Here is an 18,064-nt window from a genome sequence, read left to right as displayed (position 1 = left end):
TGTATGCATGTGTGTGTGAGAGACAGCATGTCTGTGTGTGAGCCTGTACGCATGTGTGTGAGAGACAGCATGTCTGTGTGTGTGAGTGCATGTGCCTGTGTGAGACGGCATGTGTGTGACAGCATGTGTGTGTAAGAGCATGTGGGTGTGGGTGTGTGAGAGTATGTCTATGTGTGAGCATGTTGACAGCATGTGTGTGTATGTGAACATATGTATGTGTGTGTGTGCGCGCGCGCATGGGTGTGGTGTGTGCACGAGTGTGTGCGCACAAGTGTGGTCTGTGTGTGTGTGATGTGTGCATGTGTACGCGTGTCAGTGTGCCTGAGTGCAGGCGCACACGTGTGTGTGAAAGAACATATTCTAGCCAATGGGGCTAAGGTCAGGACAGGGATCTGATCGGCACTGAGCACATGCGCTCTCCATGCAGAGGGTGTGACAGTACTATGCCTTTAAAAGGTGTACTTTGTCCTCGTTTTCTTTAATGAAGAGAGGTTGAGACAGAGGTGCCAAGCAATCTGCTTCAAGCAAATAAAGTGAACAGCTTGTGAGGACTTGAGTTTTATTTTTAAGTTCGAACAATAAAAGCAGCATGAATGTGTGCTGTCAAGCTCCCACAGAACCAGGATTTTTAATTTAGCTTTCAGTAGCTGTGGGGTTTCTAAAAGCTGCTACATCTCTCTCTCGCTTTGTGACAGCTAAAGGCTTGGGTTGTCTTCCCTGCTGCTAGAATTGCATGTGAGACAATCTGATTCACTGAATCTGCCTTTGCCAAGAGTGTTTCATGGTATGTTTCTATACTGGAACAGTTGCTGTTTAGCATTTAAATAACCTATCATTTGTTAAGTTTTCCAATAGAGTTAAGTTATTTCAATCCAATTTTTTTGTGGTATTTTAAGCATAGTGTATGAATAAAGTGTGTTTTGCTTCGAGACAGGTATTTTGACCAATCAAATTGCATCCAGAATGTCTCTAAAATAAGAAAAAGTTAGGGTCTAGCTATCTCCTTGATATGTTTTGAGGGCTTTGGCCTGATCCATAACTGAGGGAAACTTTAATTTAGAGTATGCAGGAGCGGGGTGGGGCAGAGAGAAGTTGAAACTGCTTGCTACTGTTCTCTGATGGAGAACTCTTGGATGAAAAGAGGGTGGTCAGCACAGAGAGAGGGAAGGAAGACAGGAAGAAGCCAAGCCCCCTTGCATCTACTGAAGTTGCTCACCATTTATTACAGCTGCTGAGTTGCTCATAATAAAATCCCAAGTCCCTTTGCTCAGACTTTGATATTTTGCCATGATACCAATGCTACCATACCATAGCTACTGGTAGTGGCCTAGTAGACTCTATTGGATAAGGATGTCTAAGTGCTAATTGTGTATTAAGTACCACTATGATGATACCAACAGAGACCTAGAGGCAGAACAGCTTAAGATCTCATAGGAGTAAGACCGACCATCATAGCAGCTGAACAGAGTCTATCCTATTCACATAACATGCAACTACTAGTCGTGGAGCAGTTAGCTCAATTGGCTGGATGGCTGGTTTACAATGCAAAGTGACGCCAACAGCATGGGTTCAATTCCTGTGTTGACTGAGGTTATCATGAAGGACTCTCCTTCTCAACCTCTTACACCACCTGAGGTATGTTGGCCCTCAGGTTAAACCACCACCAGTCATATCTCTCTCTCTAATGAGGGTGCAGTTGTACAATGGTGACTTTACTTACCTATTAGCCATCACTCAATAATCTTATTGAGGGTAAGAATCCCTTCCAGGTGGTTTTCCTTTATTACACTGGACCTGTAGACCACCAACCTGGAATGATCATGGTGGTCAGCCAATCTACTAAGTAACTCACACAACAAAATGAGCAGCGGTGAGAATTCATCTTATAACAAACACACTGGGCCTGGATTCACCACACCCACGGAATATGTGCTGATGTGAGTGAGTGTCTGTATGTACATGAGGTTAAGCAGTGGGGGAAGTATTGCACCTTGCTCGTCCTTGAATTCTTACCACGTTTTAGGGACACTGTGAGACTCCTATGGATGCCGCTGTACCCTGATATGAATCAAGCTCTTCAGCTGGATGGGGATTTGGAAAACCAGTAAAGAGTAAGTAAGTAAACTCTTATTTTAAAAAAAAGGGAACTAAAAATCAACTAGTATCTGTGAAAACACTTCTTCACAATCAGTTTATAGGCCTCTTCTGTCCACTAATATTTCTACGGTTTTCACGAATGTACCCACTGACCTTGTTTAATTAATGCCAACAACTTGTAATCTCTACAGTCTTGAGATAATACATCTAAACTGGCACAACCAAACCAGCCCATTCAGTTGAAACAGATATTTCACGGATTTCTGTATTGGGCAACAACTTCTTGCAAAATATTAACTTGGACTCACAGCCAACGATGATGGTCAATCCTTTATGGAAATAGCATTGGCTAATGTTTAAACTTCAGCCTGCTTTTATGTAGATTATCATTAAACTATTCAAATGGGCAGAATTCTCCTCTTCTCCTGAAGAGGCTGCAGTGTGGATAGCTGTACAATCACTGATGCCCTTTACATACAAACCTGAATAACAATGATCAGCAGCAGTGATCATCGAAGACTTACCTGGCATCCATACTCATCCATCAGAGATCAGGGTGGATGGCAACCAAACTGTGCAGCTGGACAAAATACTCATGCTCGTGGGGCCAACCGTGCAGCCCTTGCCACTACACAGAGTGCACAGTACAGAAACAAGCCTCTCCCTCTGGCAACACGAGTATCATTTCCCTTCTCCCTCATTGTGTCACTGTGCTGCGTGCAGCAGCAATAAGTTCCTGAGGCAGCAGACCTGTACAACTTTTACAGTGATACATGAGCTCATTGATACACCACTTTAATTCACAATTACATACTATAACTTCCAGGGTGGCTTCCATTCTTAGTAATTCCCCCCATTATGGGATAGTACGCTGGCTCAGTGGTTAGCACTGCTGCCTCACAGCGCCAGGGACCCAGGTTCAATTCCAGCCTCAGGTGACTATCTGTGTAGAGTTTGCATGTTCTCCCCATGTCTGCACAGGTTTCTTCCGGGTACTCCGGTTTCCTCCCACAGTCCAAAGATGTGCAGGCTAAGTGGGTTGGCCATGTTAAATTGCCCCTGTAGTATCCTGGGATACGTTGGCTTGGCAGATTAGCCATGGTAAATGCAGGGTCCCGTGGATAGGATGGGGTGGTGGGTCTGGGTGGGATGTTCTTCAGAGAGCTGAATGGCACTGTAGGGATTCTGTGATACCATGGTTACAGCTGAAGAATTGTGGGAGAAATGTCTGCAAGTGAGATTAAAGTACAGAACTTGACAGCAATAAATATAGCTTCATAATAATTGTAGTTGCATGTTACAACGTAACAGCATTGCAAAAATGGGATAGTCATGAGTGCCTGATGCTCCTCAACTAAGTAACACTGCAACAGTAATATTCAGTAATAAAATAGACGATGTACAGTCAATGTACAGCTCACACCAAATCAAATGCTCAGCTTTTGCTGTGTTGAGGATGAAATTTAAGGACCTTGATATTTTACAATTGTAACACCTATATTGATATGTCAACCAGTTCCTGGTATATTCAAAGCTAGTGGCAGCTACATAAGGGTCATGTATATGGTGCGCTGGAGGCTTAGCTTTTTGAATTACCAGACCTTATTGCTCAGGGGTTAACTTGTACTGAGACTCACTATCACTCACCATCAGGTGTCTTGACTTCCACTAGGTTCTGCTCCTCGTGTCCATTCTGACTGCTCTCCTTAATGCTCCTCACTTCTCTCCAATAGTCCTCCATCAAGGAGCTCTCCACAGAATCCTGAGATATGGACCGGCCAAATACCTGCGGACACTGCAGCTCTCGTGAAACAGATGAGCTCATCCTTCTGAAATGTAGCTTCCTGCAGAGAATAAACGGGGCTTTTAACTGAAAGCCTTGGCTTCATACACAACACGGCAGAGAATATCACACAGCTGCTGCCTCACCACAGGGTCAAAACACACACAGTGCCATCCATATCGAATTCCTGGTTCAGCAAGGTATGAGGCAGCCCGTTTAATTTTGCATGGAGAAATTTCTTACCTTTTTTTGTGCTTCCCCTTAGCTCTACAATTCCCTGCACTGTTCCGAGTTCTGGGTGATTGTAAAAGTGTTCCCTTGAGCAGATAACAATCAAGCCAAACTAAATCACTCTCTGCGTATAACCAACTCAACTCCTTGAGGCAGCCTGCCTGACTATCCTTTAATCAGCAGCGAGGTAGGTACACAGCTTGGATAGTACTTAAAAAAAGGACAGCATCAACAGCTAATTACATAAGCAGAAGAAACATTGGGACAAAACATGCACACATTGAAAGATATGTTGACTTGGTTTTCAGTACGTTTGTGCAACTGCCCACTGACAACAGGGTACAGACACTTGATGCAACACACAAGTTACAGGAGTTTCTTCAGATAATGAGGAGTCACATGGTTCAGATCTTGGCAATGGTCCTGGTTGGTTCATCAGCTTATAGAATCCTGTAAGCTTATCTCAGCATTGGGGAGGCACCCCCCCACTTTTGAAAGTCAGCTTGCTTTAACAAAGAGCACAGACAGCTTCATAAAAAAGTTCCTGCTCTGTTAACCCAATCTTCAAACCCACAAACAGGTCAGGAGACAAGAAACTAGGTTAAAAGGCAGGGGAGAGAAATTCTCTATCAGAAGAATGAGAAACTAACTTTAATTTGGAAACGAGAAAGAGAAATACTTGCCTCTGAAATCCATCAAAATGTAGTATCCCTTTAGACCTCCTCCTCCCAGGAGTAATATTTCATATACTGACTTAAATGTCTCACTGCAGCATTTATAGCTTTAGGTGACAACAGCTGAGGATGCCATTTATATACCCAAAGTGACGGTGGTATTAAAAAAAAAATCATTCAGTACCTTGTCTTTGGGGCGGCACGGTGGCTCAGTGGTTAGCACTGCTACCACACAGCGCCAGGGATCTGGGTTCGATTCCACCCTCAGGCGACTGTCTGTGTGGAGTTTGCACATTCTCCCCGTGTCTGCGTGGGTTTCCTCCCAGTGCTCCGGTTTCCTTCTACAGTCCAAAGATGTGCAGGGTAGGTGGATTGGCCATGCTAAATTGTCCTTAGTGTTTCAGGGATGTGTAGATTAGGTGGGATGATCTGAGGGTCAGTGTGGACTTGTTGGGCCGAAGGGCCTGTTTCCACACTTTAGGGATTCTATGAACTATGAACTTAATATAATGTGGTCTGTCAATTGCAGAAGTGTTCATTGGGTATTGCATCAATGAGGGAGTAGGACATAGACAGCACCGGGTTACATTACAGTTAAAATTGGATTGAAGTTAAAGTCATCATTTCCCTTCTCATTGTGTTGCATGATGTGAGAATTAATTCCTGGGACAGCAGAATTCTAAAACATTTATGTGATGCATGGTCTCATTGAGAATTGCATTCCACAAGGGTACATGGTGGAATGGGGGAACACTGACTTACAATTCACAATAATATTATTCACAATTCACATAATAATTCAAGATTTAAAGGCACTGCTTTATTCTCAACTGTAATAAAATACCAAATAAATGGAGACAAACTATTAGTTAGGCAGCTACAGCAAAACCCACTGAACCTCACATCAGCACTTCAGGTTACAACTCAAAGTGGTGAAGGATAGAGCTGGGACTTGGCCTTCGTACATTTAACAAGCGTTTATTTACAGAGATAACACAGTGTGGAGCTGGAGGGACACAGCAAGCCAGGCAGAACCAGAGGAGCAGGGAAGCTGACATTTCAGGTCGGGACCCTTCTTCAGAAAAATAATTTTTTTTTTCTCTGAACAAGGGTCCCGACCCGAAACGTCAGCTTTCCTGCTCCTTTGATGCTGCCTGCCTACTGTGCTCCTCCAGTTCTACACTGTGTTATCTCTGACTCCAGCATCGGCAGTTCTTACTATCTCAGAGTTTATTTGCAGAGACATGCATTACATATCAAGCGCCCTGCAACCCAAAAACTACACTCATCCTGCACCTTCCTTCATTAATGCATTAAGCCAAACAGCTGAAGACAGTGGAACTCTATCTGTTGTATACAATGGTCCCGCATTTGTCATATGCAATTTGGCACATAGTACCATATGGGTGTGAGGGAACACCCCGCTATTTGGTGTCACTCCCCTACTTTCTCAAATGCAGTGATTCAGGCTGAGGTCCAGTTCAGCAGAGAACTGCTGCATTTGCTGAAATATTAATTCATCATGAATTGACAGTTTAACTATTTGGATCAGGGGAGGCAACGGCCTCATAGTATTATCAGCTAATGTTCAGGGGACCCGGGTTCAAATCCTGCCATGGGAGACGGTGGAATTTGAATTCATTCAAGAATCTGGAAACCATTGACGATTGTTGGAAACACACATCTGGTTCACTAATATCCTTTCAGGAAGGCTTATGCGTGACTCAGAACCACAGCAACATGGTTGACTTTTAACTGCAATCAGGGATTGGCAATAAATGCTAGCCCACCCAGAGTTACCCACATCCCGTGAGGGTCTTCAGCGAGAAGCAAAGCAATAGCACTCACCACTGACCCTAAAGAAACAGCCACAAATACCTAGTGACCTCTGGCACAGACTTCTCCTTTCCTGACCATTTGAATCCACATTCAAGTAAAGGCTATCACCAGGCACCCAAAAATAATGGTGATATTAAAAAGGGCAAACAGTGAATCAGACTGAAATACTCTCAGGCAGCAAAATACACAGATTGTCTTCCCAACTTTCCACTGAAATTTGAACATGCACAGTGTCATTGATTATACATATAGGATTAAGGTGGACACTGAAATGCAAACAAACTTAAATTGTGATAACAAATTTGTATTTTTTAATAAGCGATGTGACATTCCACTGTTACGTAATTACGCTTCTCAGCAGCAGAAAGATTTTTATGAGTAAATCTGAACTCCGTACCCCTCATTTAACAAGGCATAACATTAAGGTTTTATTTACAGCAAGATCAGCATGACGAAAATTAGAAAATTTAGTAGTTCCATGATTTTTATCCAATTCTCAATTGGAGTATTAACAGTTCAACCAACAGGGAAGCACAAGATCAAAGGGTTTTGGTTTGGTTTTCATTTGGTCATGGGATCTGAGCAATGCAGTCAATTTAATGCTTATCTTAAATTGCCCAGGGGGCAATTAAAAGTCAACCACATTGCTACGGGCCTGGAGTCACATGTAGGCAGACGCGTCTGGAGTCACATGTTGGCAGACCAGCTAAGGACAGCAGATTTCTTTCCCTGAAGCAGTAAAACAGATGGGTTGTTAACAACAATCAACAATGGTTACATGGCCATCATTAGGCTAGCTGTTTACTTCAGACGCTACTGTTGTTTATTGAATTTCATATTTCACCATCTACCATGGTGAGATTTGAACTCTTGCCCTCAGAACATTAACCCAGGATTCTGAATTACTAGTCCACTATGCCATCACGTCTACATGCTCAGACTCTAGATGCTGCTGTCAGGTTCTGAGGAGGGATGGTGACCACTGAGTTTTGCTATCATTAGTACAGCAAACCTTGGGCCACATTAAGCCCCTAGTGTGCATGCATGTGTGTGCACACACTTTACAGCAACACATAGTGATCAGGAGTGTGGTCTCCAATGCAATGTAGCTGCACTTAGGGTGACACACTGACAGACAAAATCCCATCATTCCATGGTGTCCAACACTGGTGCTCCACTACACTCCCTCATGTCCTTCTCCAGACTGACCATTGAGCTACAACTTCCCTCAAACCTTACAATGGCCAAACACCACCAAGTCCTTATCCTCAGTGGTCACTGGCAAACATCATATGCTCTCACTCACACCGATCACTGAGCAAAACCAAAATCTTCAGTCCTTTCCCCAAGTGGCCCGGACTCTCAGGCTTGGCCGAGGCTCCAGGTCCACAGCTAGGTCCTGGCACCTGACCAAGGAGAAAGGCAGTCTTGGCCCAGTGTGGTGGTCTTCCTGTGCGGCAGTCTCCTGGCATGGAGGTTTCATCACAGTGTGGTGGTCTTTTCCAAGTGTGGTGGTCTCACCCCCGTGTGGAGGTCTTCTTTGTTTTCAATGTCCAGGTACTCCAGCAGCTCAGAAGGCAGTCTCATCCAGGAGTGGTGGTATCGGCAAGGCAGGATGGTTTGCTTCAGCAGAGGGGTCCGGCCTTGTATTCAGTGACCCGGCATGGCAGTCTCATCCTGGCTGCATTGTCAGGGTAGTTCGTCATTCCTTAATCGGCTCTCCCCGAGCCCAGGAGCCGTTAACTGATCTGTGATGAACTCTGTCTTTTTTTTTGTTATTGTGTTGACTTCTGTCACTGACGTAGGCACCATGGTGAGGCAACTTATAAAACATTTCACTGTCTCTTTCATGTAAAGGTACAAAAGTCTAAATAAAGTAAAAAGTAAAAGTAAAGGCCATTCTCTCAGAGGAATTGGAAATGGATAAGTGTACATAGGGCTTGGCTCTGGCAATGATCCAATATTGAGGCCAGAGGGAGTGGCATCCAAAATTTGCATTGAATATTAAATCATAAGCCAATAACTTCAGGGTTGATCAACTTACATGCAAATAAAATCCACCCTCTTCCCTCACCTCACTATCGCAGGATTTCCAGGTTGGAGACTGTTCCCACCAACATCACCCCCGACCATCACGCAAAACCATCCAAAAAAGCTATCAAGCTACTTTCAGGTATTCTATGCAGACATGAGGATCTGAACAGCTGCCTTTAAATGAGAGTAATCATAACTCAAATTTATCCATTATTAAAAACATTAAATGAAAGCTGAAAGGGAATATTCCAGGTGCTGCAGAAAGGTGAGAAAGTGGCAGATGGAGCTCAATCGTGACACTTGTTGGTAAAATAACTAAAAACATGATTTGAAGGAAGATTGGGTATTGTGAAAAAAGCAGATTTATCTGGGTTCTGACTATCAATACATTTTCAATCAGAAGCTTATGGGAGGGTCTCAAAATCTTCCTCCACGCTCTTTGCCTGAAACCCTGCATCAAAAAGTAAAATCAGCTGTGAGCCCACAAAACTTTGAATCTTCAGTACATGCAGTTCCCTTCAGGCACACAGCAATTAGTCTCAGGGTCGCTCCTCACCACTAAGTACTTGCTGTGAGGCTCAAAAGTGGTGACTTAAGCTGAAGGTAACATTGCTTGCAGCATTAATGCCTTACCTCTTTTACACCAGGATCAAAGAGTCTGCACAGCATTCTGGTTTATGCTCACAGATGAGGAATGGCCAGTTGGCTACTGAAGGGCAGTGTCCATGGCACTGTATCCCAGCAACAGTCAGTTGCATGATTTCATCTCTTTTTCCTAAAAACCTTGCATACTAGAAACTCCCTTTCCACAACAGCAGTGTATGCTGGATCAGTTGTTAATTTTAAATCTGAGATAGATTTTTTTTGTTAAGAAAAGGTGTTAAGGCAAATGGGCTATGGACTTAGGCCACAGATCAACCATGTTGTCAATGAATGGTGGAACAGGCTCAAGGGGCTGAATGGCCTACTCCTGTTCCTATGTTCCTATGTTCTTTGGACAGACAAGGCAGAGCATGTGACAGCGCAACTTGCAGTTACTCAACCAAAGTCCATCTTTGAGTCATTTGCTGGAGTTTCGAAGAATAAGGGATGATTTGATTAAAACATATAAAATCCTAAAAGGGTCTTGATAGGGTGAATGTGGAAAGGATGCTTCCTCTTATGGGAGAGTCTAGTAATAGGGCCCACTGCTTACAAATCAGGGGTCACCCATTTAGAGAGGAGGCAAAAAAAATTCTCTCGACATTTGGGAATCTTTGGAACTCTACTCTCATTACCTTTTCAAGAACAGTCCTCAAATATTTTTAAGGCAAAGATGGATAAGATTCTTGATAAGCAAGCGATTGAAAGGTTGTCAGGGGAGGCAGGAATGTGGATTTGCGATTACATTCAGATCAGCCATGATCTTATGAATGATTAAAGCTTCTTTAATTAGAGATTCTTATTAAGGAGCAGGTTCAAGGGCCAAATCCTGCTCTTGATTCATATGTATGTTCAAGCCAGTGACAGTTTAGAAGAGGCAACTGGGAGAAATGCAGTGCTACTTCAATGTCGAAAATATGTACAAATATCCCTCAAATTGTGGGAAAATTCCTGTTCCCTTTGATTGTGTATGAACTTTCCTGCCATTTTTGGCAGAAGATGAGAAGGGTAATGGTGAGAGTCAGAAAAATATTTAAATTTTGATGTTAAAGTATATCCATCAGCAGTTAGTTTCTTGGCACAGAAAAGGTATAATTCCCGTCCTCCAAGTCTTTTATTTGTTTTGACAGTCGCAATCATGCACATATAGATGGCAAAAGACCCTCCTTTCAATTCCCAACTGAGAATCTTAATGCTTTCATAGTATTCTTAGCCAGGCTAACAAACACAGCATGTATATTTGACTCCAATAAAACAAAATCAACTGCTTCTATTTATGTATAAAAACGACTGTCCAATCTTTTAGTTTACCCCCATTTTACATGATAGCTGAGTGGTGGGATTATCCCGGGGTGTACATGAGACCCACATCCCTATTTCAGGTACTGGACTTCATGCAAAATCAGAAACCAGCAACAGAAATTAACAAAGTGTCTGTTTCACAATGTGAAGTGGTAATGTAAGAATTTGAGTATGGCTTTGGCTCAGAAGGGCAGCTCATTCAGTCTCATGCCCTTAGAATGCTGACAGTAGGATTTAGTGGAAACTGCTGGTGAAGGAATGGGGCATCTATTTTAGGCACATGGGCAGCTGTAGGACGTATCATTCCCAGGCCCTTCTCCCCTCCCTCTGTCACACCTTCAAAGTATCCTATTCACCATCACATTGACAAGCCTGCCAACTGTCCAACAAACACAAACACATTCAGCCCACCATCTTCAATAGATCAATAGATTCAAAAGATCAATAGGTCTGATATGCTAGTCCAGCCTTTTGATCCCTAGTGATATAAAATTAGAACAATGACTTCAGTCAGACCATTGGTAAGGGGACTAAATTGGCTTCAGTTTGTCCAGGCGAGGGAGTTTCCACAAACATCACCTCTGGTTCTCTCTCTTGATCGCGATCCAATGATCTCGTCCAGCGAGGTCAAGACAGAATCACAGCAGATCACTGCTTGGTTAATCCTGATTGTCTTGGTTCCCACTGGGCAGCTAAGGGCCAGAGTGAGCTGCCAGAAAGGCACTTCTCATCTCTACTAGATGCTATTCCAAAGCAGCTACAAGGAAGGCACGTATTAAATAGAAGACAGAAATAAAATCCAGGTACATGACACCACGATTTGTTCTATGGGGTATCGGAGAATGGAAAGGTCAATGTTTCAAAACACCTCAAATATTAAATCGTGCCAATCTTGGCATCCAGATGCTCACAAGATCGATGACTTTTTTAAAAAAAAATCCATATTCAATGGGGGAGCCCGGTTAATGCTTCTGTCGAACTACAACCAAAATTAAAACTCAACATTTGTAAGCATGTGTTATTTGAGAGCTTTTTAAATTTAATTTTATGACACTGCCAAAATATAAACTAGAGTTGACAGCAGACAACAGCCTGATACCTGTACTCCGCAGAGTCTCCAGTCAGCTCATGTCAACTCACCTCATCAAGATTAGTGCACCATTTTCTTGTCTACCTCCTGTAATTACCTAGCTTCCACTAGTTTTGATACATCCAATGCCAGGATCACTTACAGTGATAGCATGTCACTCATTCTGCTCGATTTCCTTTGTCCCTCCTCCTCCACTTCCAGAAAGAAAAGATCAGGGCGCGATGGATCTGAGTGGACACAGAGAAGGGACCACTTGAAGTGGAAATCATCTGATCGATGGATGATGAAGCACTGGGTGAAGCAAGCAGTCTGGGAGCGATTTGTGTCACTGTTATTGGTGACTGCGAGGGCTGAGTGGTCATTCACCTCTGTTAGCCAACAATACTGTTTTCATGCAACACATCTGTAATGCTTCTTCACCAGCGGGAAGCGACAAACCGGGGGCAGAATGTGTCAAATCAGAAAGGTCGGGCTATTTGTTTTGTAGTACAAAACAGCCAAGAGAATGATCCTCCTTAATTCTTAAGAAAATTGCAAAAAGAAGGAAACCCCTCTCTCCTTCAATGACTGGAATATCTGCACTGAGCGACAGGGACCCCAGCTTAGCCAAAAGGGTGGCTCATGTGGCGGCCTGAACCACAATCACATTCTGATCCCACCAGCTGCTGTGGTGCAATTTGAACTCTGGTCCCTAGAGCTTTCAGCTGACACCACCAACCCCCCCACCCCCCCCCCCCCCCATCCCCCCCTGCATTATTCGTCCTGTGGCCTCACCATTACTGCGCCATCTTCCCAATTTCTTGACTGGGTCTTTAAAAAAAAAATCATTCAAACACCGGTTTAACTTACAAAATTTGTTAGTAATGTACTGCTTTTGAAATGATGAAAAGAAATGATGTTCGGTGACATTAAGATCGTGTCACTGAGAATTCTTTTTGTCCCTTTACTTTGCAGGCAGTTGGAACATTACAATGCATTTGTTGAAGGACAAGTTCTCCTTTCAGCACTGTTGGCCTTTCGAGAGATGGCGTTTTATTATGCCTGGAGCACTAATTTAAATCAGGATCAAACAAGCAAATGGGACCACATCGCTCATTTCAGCCACAGTCATTCTGGACATTTATTATCCCAGCACAGCCGTGGGATCAAAACCGAGCTAGAAAATTTGTCATTTGATTTCTGACTTAAAGCTAGCACAAATCTAGCTGTGACAAGGATGCACAGTCATACAGCGAAGTATTTGAAAACAGGAATTGATTTTTCACGCTGCGAGCCTCATGTTATTCAGCATCCTATCCGGCTTCTGTTAGTGGAATTCCCATCTCAACAAACCTTCTTTGAAAGTGAGTTACAGTATGAGAGCAGTGACCAAATTGTTTAATGACACAGGATTACAAATGCTTGAAATGTAAAGCCTCTAAGAGGTAAGCGAAGGGCAAAAGTCAATCAGAAATGTCTTGGGATCAGTCATATGTTCCTTCATTGCTGGAAAAAGCGATTTAATGTGTTCGACAGCACGCATAAGTTCAGAAACAGGGCATTCCTGATGGAATAATTTAATTGCACTCGTGGTATATATTAACTCCTGAAGCCCTTGTCAAGATGTGAAAGATGATAGCTGTAGGGTAATCCCTGCAGGACTCAGGTCATCACAGAGAAGAAGGAAGAATATTTAATTAAAAGGGAAAGGTTCAAATTGATGATACTTCTAATGATTTCAGGACATCCCAAAGTACTTTACAGCCACTGAAGTCCTTCTGAAGTGTAGTCACTATTGGAATGTGGGAAATTCAGCAACCAATTTGCACACAGCCAGCTCCTGCAAGTAACAAGTGACCAGATATTTGATTTTTTTTTGTAACATTGCAGGATAAACATTAGCCAGGTAAACAAGGATATTTCCCCTGCCCTTTTGCAAAATAGTGGCCATATGAACTTTTAAAATCAACCAAGAGGGTGTAAGGGATCTTGGTTTAACAGCTTGTGTAATAGTAAAGCAACTGACCCAAAAGAGAGCTACAGCCAAAGTGTTGGACTAGCACAAGATGGCAAGATATAGATTTGTCCTCAGCAACTGTGCACAGTGACTCCAATCTTAGTGCAATTGAGTGGCATTCTAGGGATATAAATTCATCCCAGATGGTTGCCTGGTCTATGCAGCACACAATATTCCATCTCAAACAATGGAATTAAATATCAGGGGCTGCTTACAACATGCAATCGATTGGAAAATATAGACATTCAAGGGAGGAGAATTCAAAATCTCTAATGAAAGACTGACAGAAACGTTGATGCTGCAGTAAACCCTATACAGTCTGAACCTGGCAACACACTCTCCACAACCAACACGATTTCAGAAGCGCTTGGAGTAGAAGTGAGCGTGCCTGAAAACTTTAGCCAACAAACTAACTGGAAAGCTCATGAGTGAATATTCTGGAGAAGTTAAGAGGAAATGAATGGTACTTTTTATCTGCTTTGTTACATTGGTTCCTGCTGAGTAAGCAAATTCATTCAGCTTGAAAATTCCTGGCACAGTCCTGACTTTGTCAAAATAGCCACCTAAGTCCCAATCCTACCTACCACACCAGATTACATCGCTGAATGATCACATTCTATACAAACCAATGTACAATGTCGATTCTCATTGAACACAGCCTGCTCACGTTCACTCTCCAAGCTGGAACATATTCAAGTTTGTTCTATCTGGGATCTTGCTGTGCACAGATTTGATTCAGTTTTTCACTAATAACAGAAGGGCTTACATTTCAAAAGTTATTAGAGATGATGTACGTTGCCACTTGGCCTTACATTTTACGTATGTATCTTTTAAAATGAACTGAACCCAATGGCTATGTTGTGAAGTAGCCAAGGGTATGCACACATGTGCTAATGTTTATGGACCCGGCAATAACGCAACATCCAGAGCTGAGATCACTAATAAAAAGGAAGTTAATTCTTGCATCCCTTGGTAAGCTTTACACAATTGAATAGAAACCTCACTTTGCAGTGAAGTCGTAGCTGACAGCGAACATGCACTCCAAAACACTTCCTACTTCCCTGTTGCAAATCTTTCATTACCATTAATACTTGCTTGGAAGTCCGTCCCATCTTATTAAGAAAACATTACAATTCCAATAACAATTTTTCCACTCACCCCTCCCCCTCAACTTGAATACCTAAGTGCTAATATTGGTTGCAGAGTTTTTGGCACCATTCTGAATGTAGATAAGACAGAAAACTGCTAAGAAGGTCACTTATATGAACTGCTTTAAGGAGACAGTCAGCTTGAATACAATAAGCAACACAACCACATTAATTAATGCTAACTTAATTCTTAAATTCCAACAATTCAAATGCAGAATTACTTTTAGATTTTGCTGGGAAAAACAAACACAACTGCAGAGAAAAACAGACAGAAGCACAAACCTTCCTTGCAACCCAGCAGGGGAGTTGCTGCGACCAGTGTCTTCTCGCTTCGATTGAGCGTTTGGGCTGCTTTTGCAATGCACGCTTCATGCACTGGCAGACCTGGGGCTTTGAATCAAGCAGATTCTGCCTCAGCTCCCATGGGCTCCACTAAACTGTTTCCTTAACATAAGAGAGCACTTCATCAGAATCACTAGCCCTTTAGGCTCCGTCTGTACCGCCTTTGTCCTTCATGCACAGCATAAGCAAATTAAATGAGATCTGCCATACCTCCAGGAAAAAAAAACTACAACGCAGGGGCCAGTTCATTACACTAAAGTGCTGCTAAAGTCGAGACCAGGCATCGATCCTGCTGCACACTTACTTACTTTAGTTATTTTTTTAACCACTGGTGCACCTTTTGATTTTATAAGTGGTTTTCATTCAGCTCTTAATGACTGGCAGCTCCAAGACTGCCTCGTTCCTGTCTTTAGGACATCCGAGAGGATCGTGAAATAAAATCAGGCGCAGCAAACCAATTCGGGGCAGGATTCAGAAGGAATTCCACGCTTCTCAGCTTCACTCGGTGAAGGTTTGAGTGTTTAACAATTTTTTTGTCAGAGCTTTATCTCCTTTAAATGATCCGTGCTCAGTGACATGGTGAAATACAGATAAAATGCAGGTACTGAAGGGCATTGTGTAGACGAAAAACAGTTTCATGTTTTGAGTGTAAATCCTTCATGAAAGGCCCACTCCAAAACATCACAGTTGTTTTTCAGACCAGTGACTGACCTTACTCTCTCTTCATATATGTAAGGTTTTATTACAGTTAATCTTTTATAATCTCACTTTTTGTATAGCGGACTGGATGACGAAATGGTCTGCTTATATTTCTCTTAAATTTCCACTTTATTTATACTCTTCCCCTTAATTAAAGTACACCTCGTCACAAACTTACATTCTTAATGCACTTTGACTTATTCAAACACTACATTGTGGAAATCTACAGTGACATTTTCAGTTCCTTTGGGCTTCAACTAACTTTAGCTAGGCCCATTCTTCGGATTGTCACGAAAGAAAAATATAGAATTGACCTTTTCACAGCTCGTTTAATCGTATTTTAGCTTTGCTATGTGTTTCAGAACCCAAATGAACGCTATCTTCATCTGGAATTTAGTCAGATGAAATATTCCCAAAGTAGTCATGTTGTAGTTTCCTATTAATAGTTGGACATTGTCTAATTTTGCAAAAAGTTCATAGCCTCAGGGTGTTCAAGCTAACTAAAATAAGAGGCTCATTTATGAACCATCTTGGACTGTGGAGAATAGGCTCAGCTTTGCATTGATGCCAATGGTTCATTACAATTTCTATACATTGACAGTTCAAAGTTTAGTGGTTGGAGATCACCCTGGTTTTGCACTCTCAGCTTCTGAAGAGTCTGGCTGTTAATTCCACAGTTCCTCATCATCCTCACTTGGAAGTAGGTTGCTGTTTCTTTGCTGCTGCTGGGACAAAATCCTGGAACTCATTCACGCACAGCATTGTATGTACCTACACAAAATGAACTGTAGCGGTTCAAGAAAGCAGCTCACCATCACCTTCTCAGTGCAATAAATGCTGGCCCAGCCCGAAAAGACCACATCCCTAAATGAGTTGAAAAAAAAGGTACTTGGTCTCTTTACCAATGCAGAGAGCTTTTATTTTCAATTACCATAGAGCAGTGCAGAGCTCACAGTAGTGACTTGGTTCTCCTATTCTGTGTTTGGCTACACAATTACTGCTCTACCAATGCACAGTAAAATACTCCACATAAACTTCCAGTCATTTAGTGATTAACAAATCTATAGGTTCTCAGGCTTTAAATTGTCCAACTGATCGGATACAAAATACCCCATATTTTGATAATGTTACTGGAATTGTAATCCAGAGGCTAAAGTTCTGGGGACACAGATTTAAGTCCAACCATAACAGACTGTGTGGGATTTGATTTCAATAAAATCTGGGGAATAAATGATTGTCGTTAAAAAAAAACACACTGCCCTTTAAGGATAGTAATCTGCCATTCTTATGGTCTGGCCCACATGTAACTCCAGACTCTTAACTTCCCTCTGAGATGGCTTAGAGAGCCAATCATTCCAAATGCCAGCCTTGTCAGCGATGGCCACACCATCACAAGAATTGGAAAGAAATGCACTTGGACACCCAGATCCCTCTGTATCTTGTAGCTCTGCAATCTCTCACCATATGGATAACATGCATTTGTTTTTCCATCCTTCCTGTGAAAGTGGACAATTTCACATCTTCATATATACTCTGTATGGCCAACTCACTTAACCTATCTATATTCCTTCTGGTTTCCTTATCCCCCATACTTTCAGTCCATTCATCCAATTCATTTATATAAATTATAACAAGTCAAGGACACAGTATGGATTGCTGTGGCACACACTTGATACATTTATGCTCACTGTTTCCTTTTAACTCGCAATCTTCCATCCATATCAATATGTTACCTTCTACACAATTAGCCTTTCTTTTTGGCTATTGTGTTTGATGTGACATCTTATCAAATGCCTTCTAAAAATCTAAATATAGTATATCCACTAGTTCCCCTTTATCCACAGAGGATGCTACTTCCTCAAAGAACTTCAACTTCAATAAGTTGACACTGCCTGATAGTATTGAATTTTTCTAGGCATTCCTCTATAAACATTTTTAATAACAGCCACTTACATTTTCCCTATGTCAAATGTTAAACCAACGAGCCTGTAATTGATTCAGAGATAGTAGGAACTGTTGATGCTGGAGAATCTGAGATAACAAGGTATAGAGCTGGATGAACACAGCAGGCCAAGCAGCATCAGAGGAGCAGGAAAGCTGACGTTTCGGGTCTGGACCCTTCTTCAGAAAGAAAAAAAGAGTCCAGACCCAAAATGTCAGCTTTCCTGCTCTTCTGATGCTGCCTGG

General features: G+C 42.3%; 1 protein-coding gene across 8 annotated transcripts in view; it reads right to left on the bottom strand.

The window, feature by feature from the left end:
• Window positions 1-18,064, bottom strand: part of LOC109922972 (rho GTPase-activating protein 28-like) — a 171,223-nt gene that overhangs the window by 72,178 nt on the left and 80,981 nt on the right. For 5 of the 8 annotated variants that reach the window (XM_048596357.1, XM_020523016.2, XM_048596358.1 and 2 more), the window contains one exon: window positions 3,745-3,941. In XM_048596357.1, the coding sequence (XP_048452314.1) occupies window positions 3,745-3,941 (197 nt within the window). Of the gene's footprint in view, window positions 1-3,744; window positions 3,942-4,123; window positions 4,261-15,118; window positions 15,155-15,486; window positions 15,589-18,064 lie in introns of those variants that run through there. The other 3 variants (XM_048596361.1, XM_020523032.2, XM_048596359.1) reach the window with 3 other exon arrangements.

Source organism: Rhincodon typus, chromosome 4 (genome assembly GCF_021869965.1).
Source record: "Rhincodon typus isolate 14 chromosome 4, sRhiTyp1.1, whole genome shotgun sequence".
NCBI lineage: Eukaryota > Metazoa > Chordata > Chondrichthyes > Orectolobiformes > Rhincodontidae > Rhincodon > Rhincodon typus.
The sequence above is the reverse complement of the archived record's forward strand: the minus strand, read 5'-3'. Positions and strand labels throughout refer to the sequence as shown.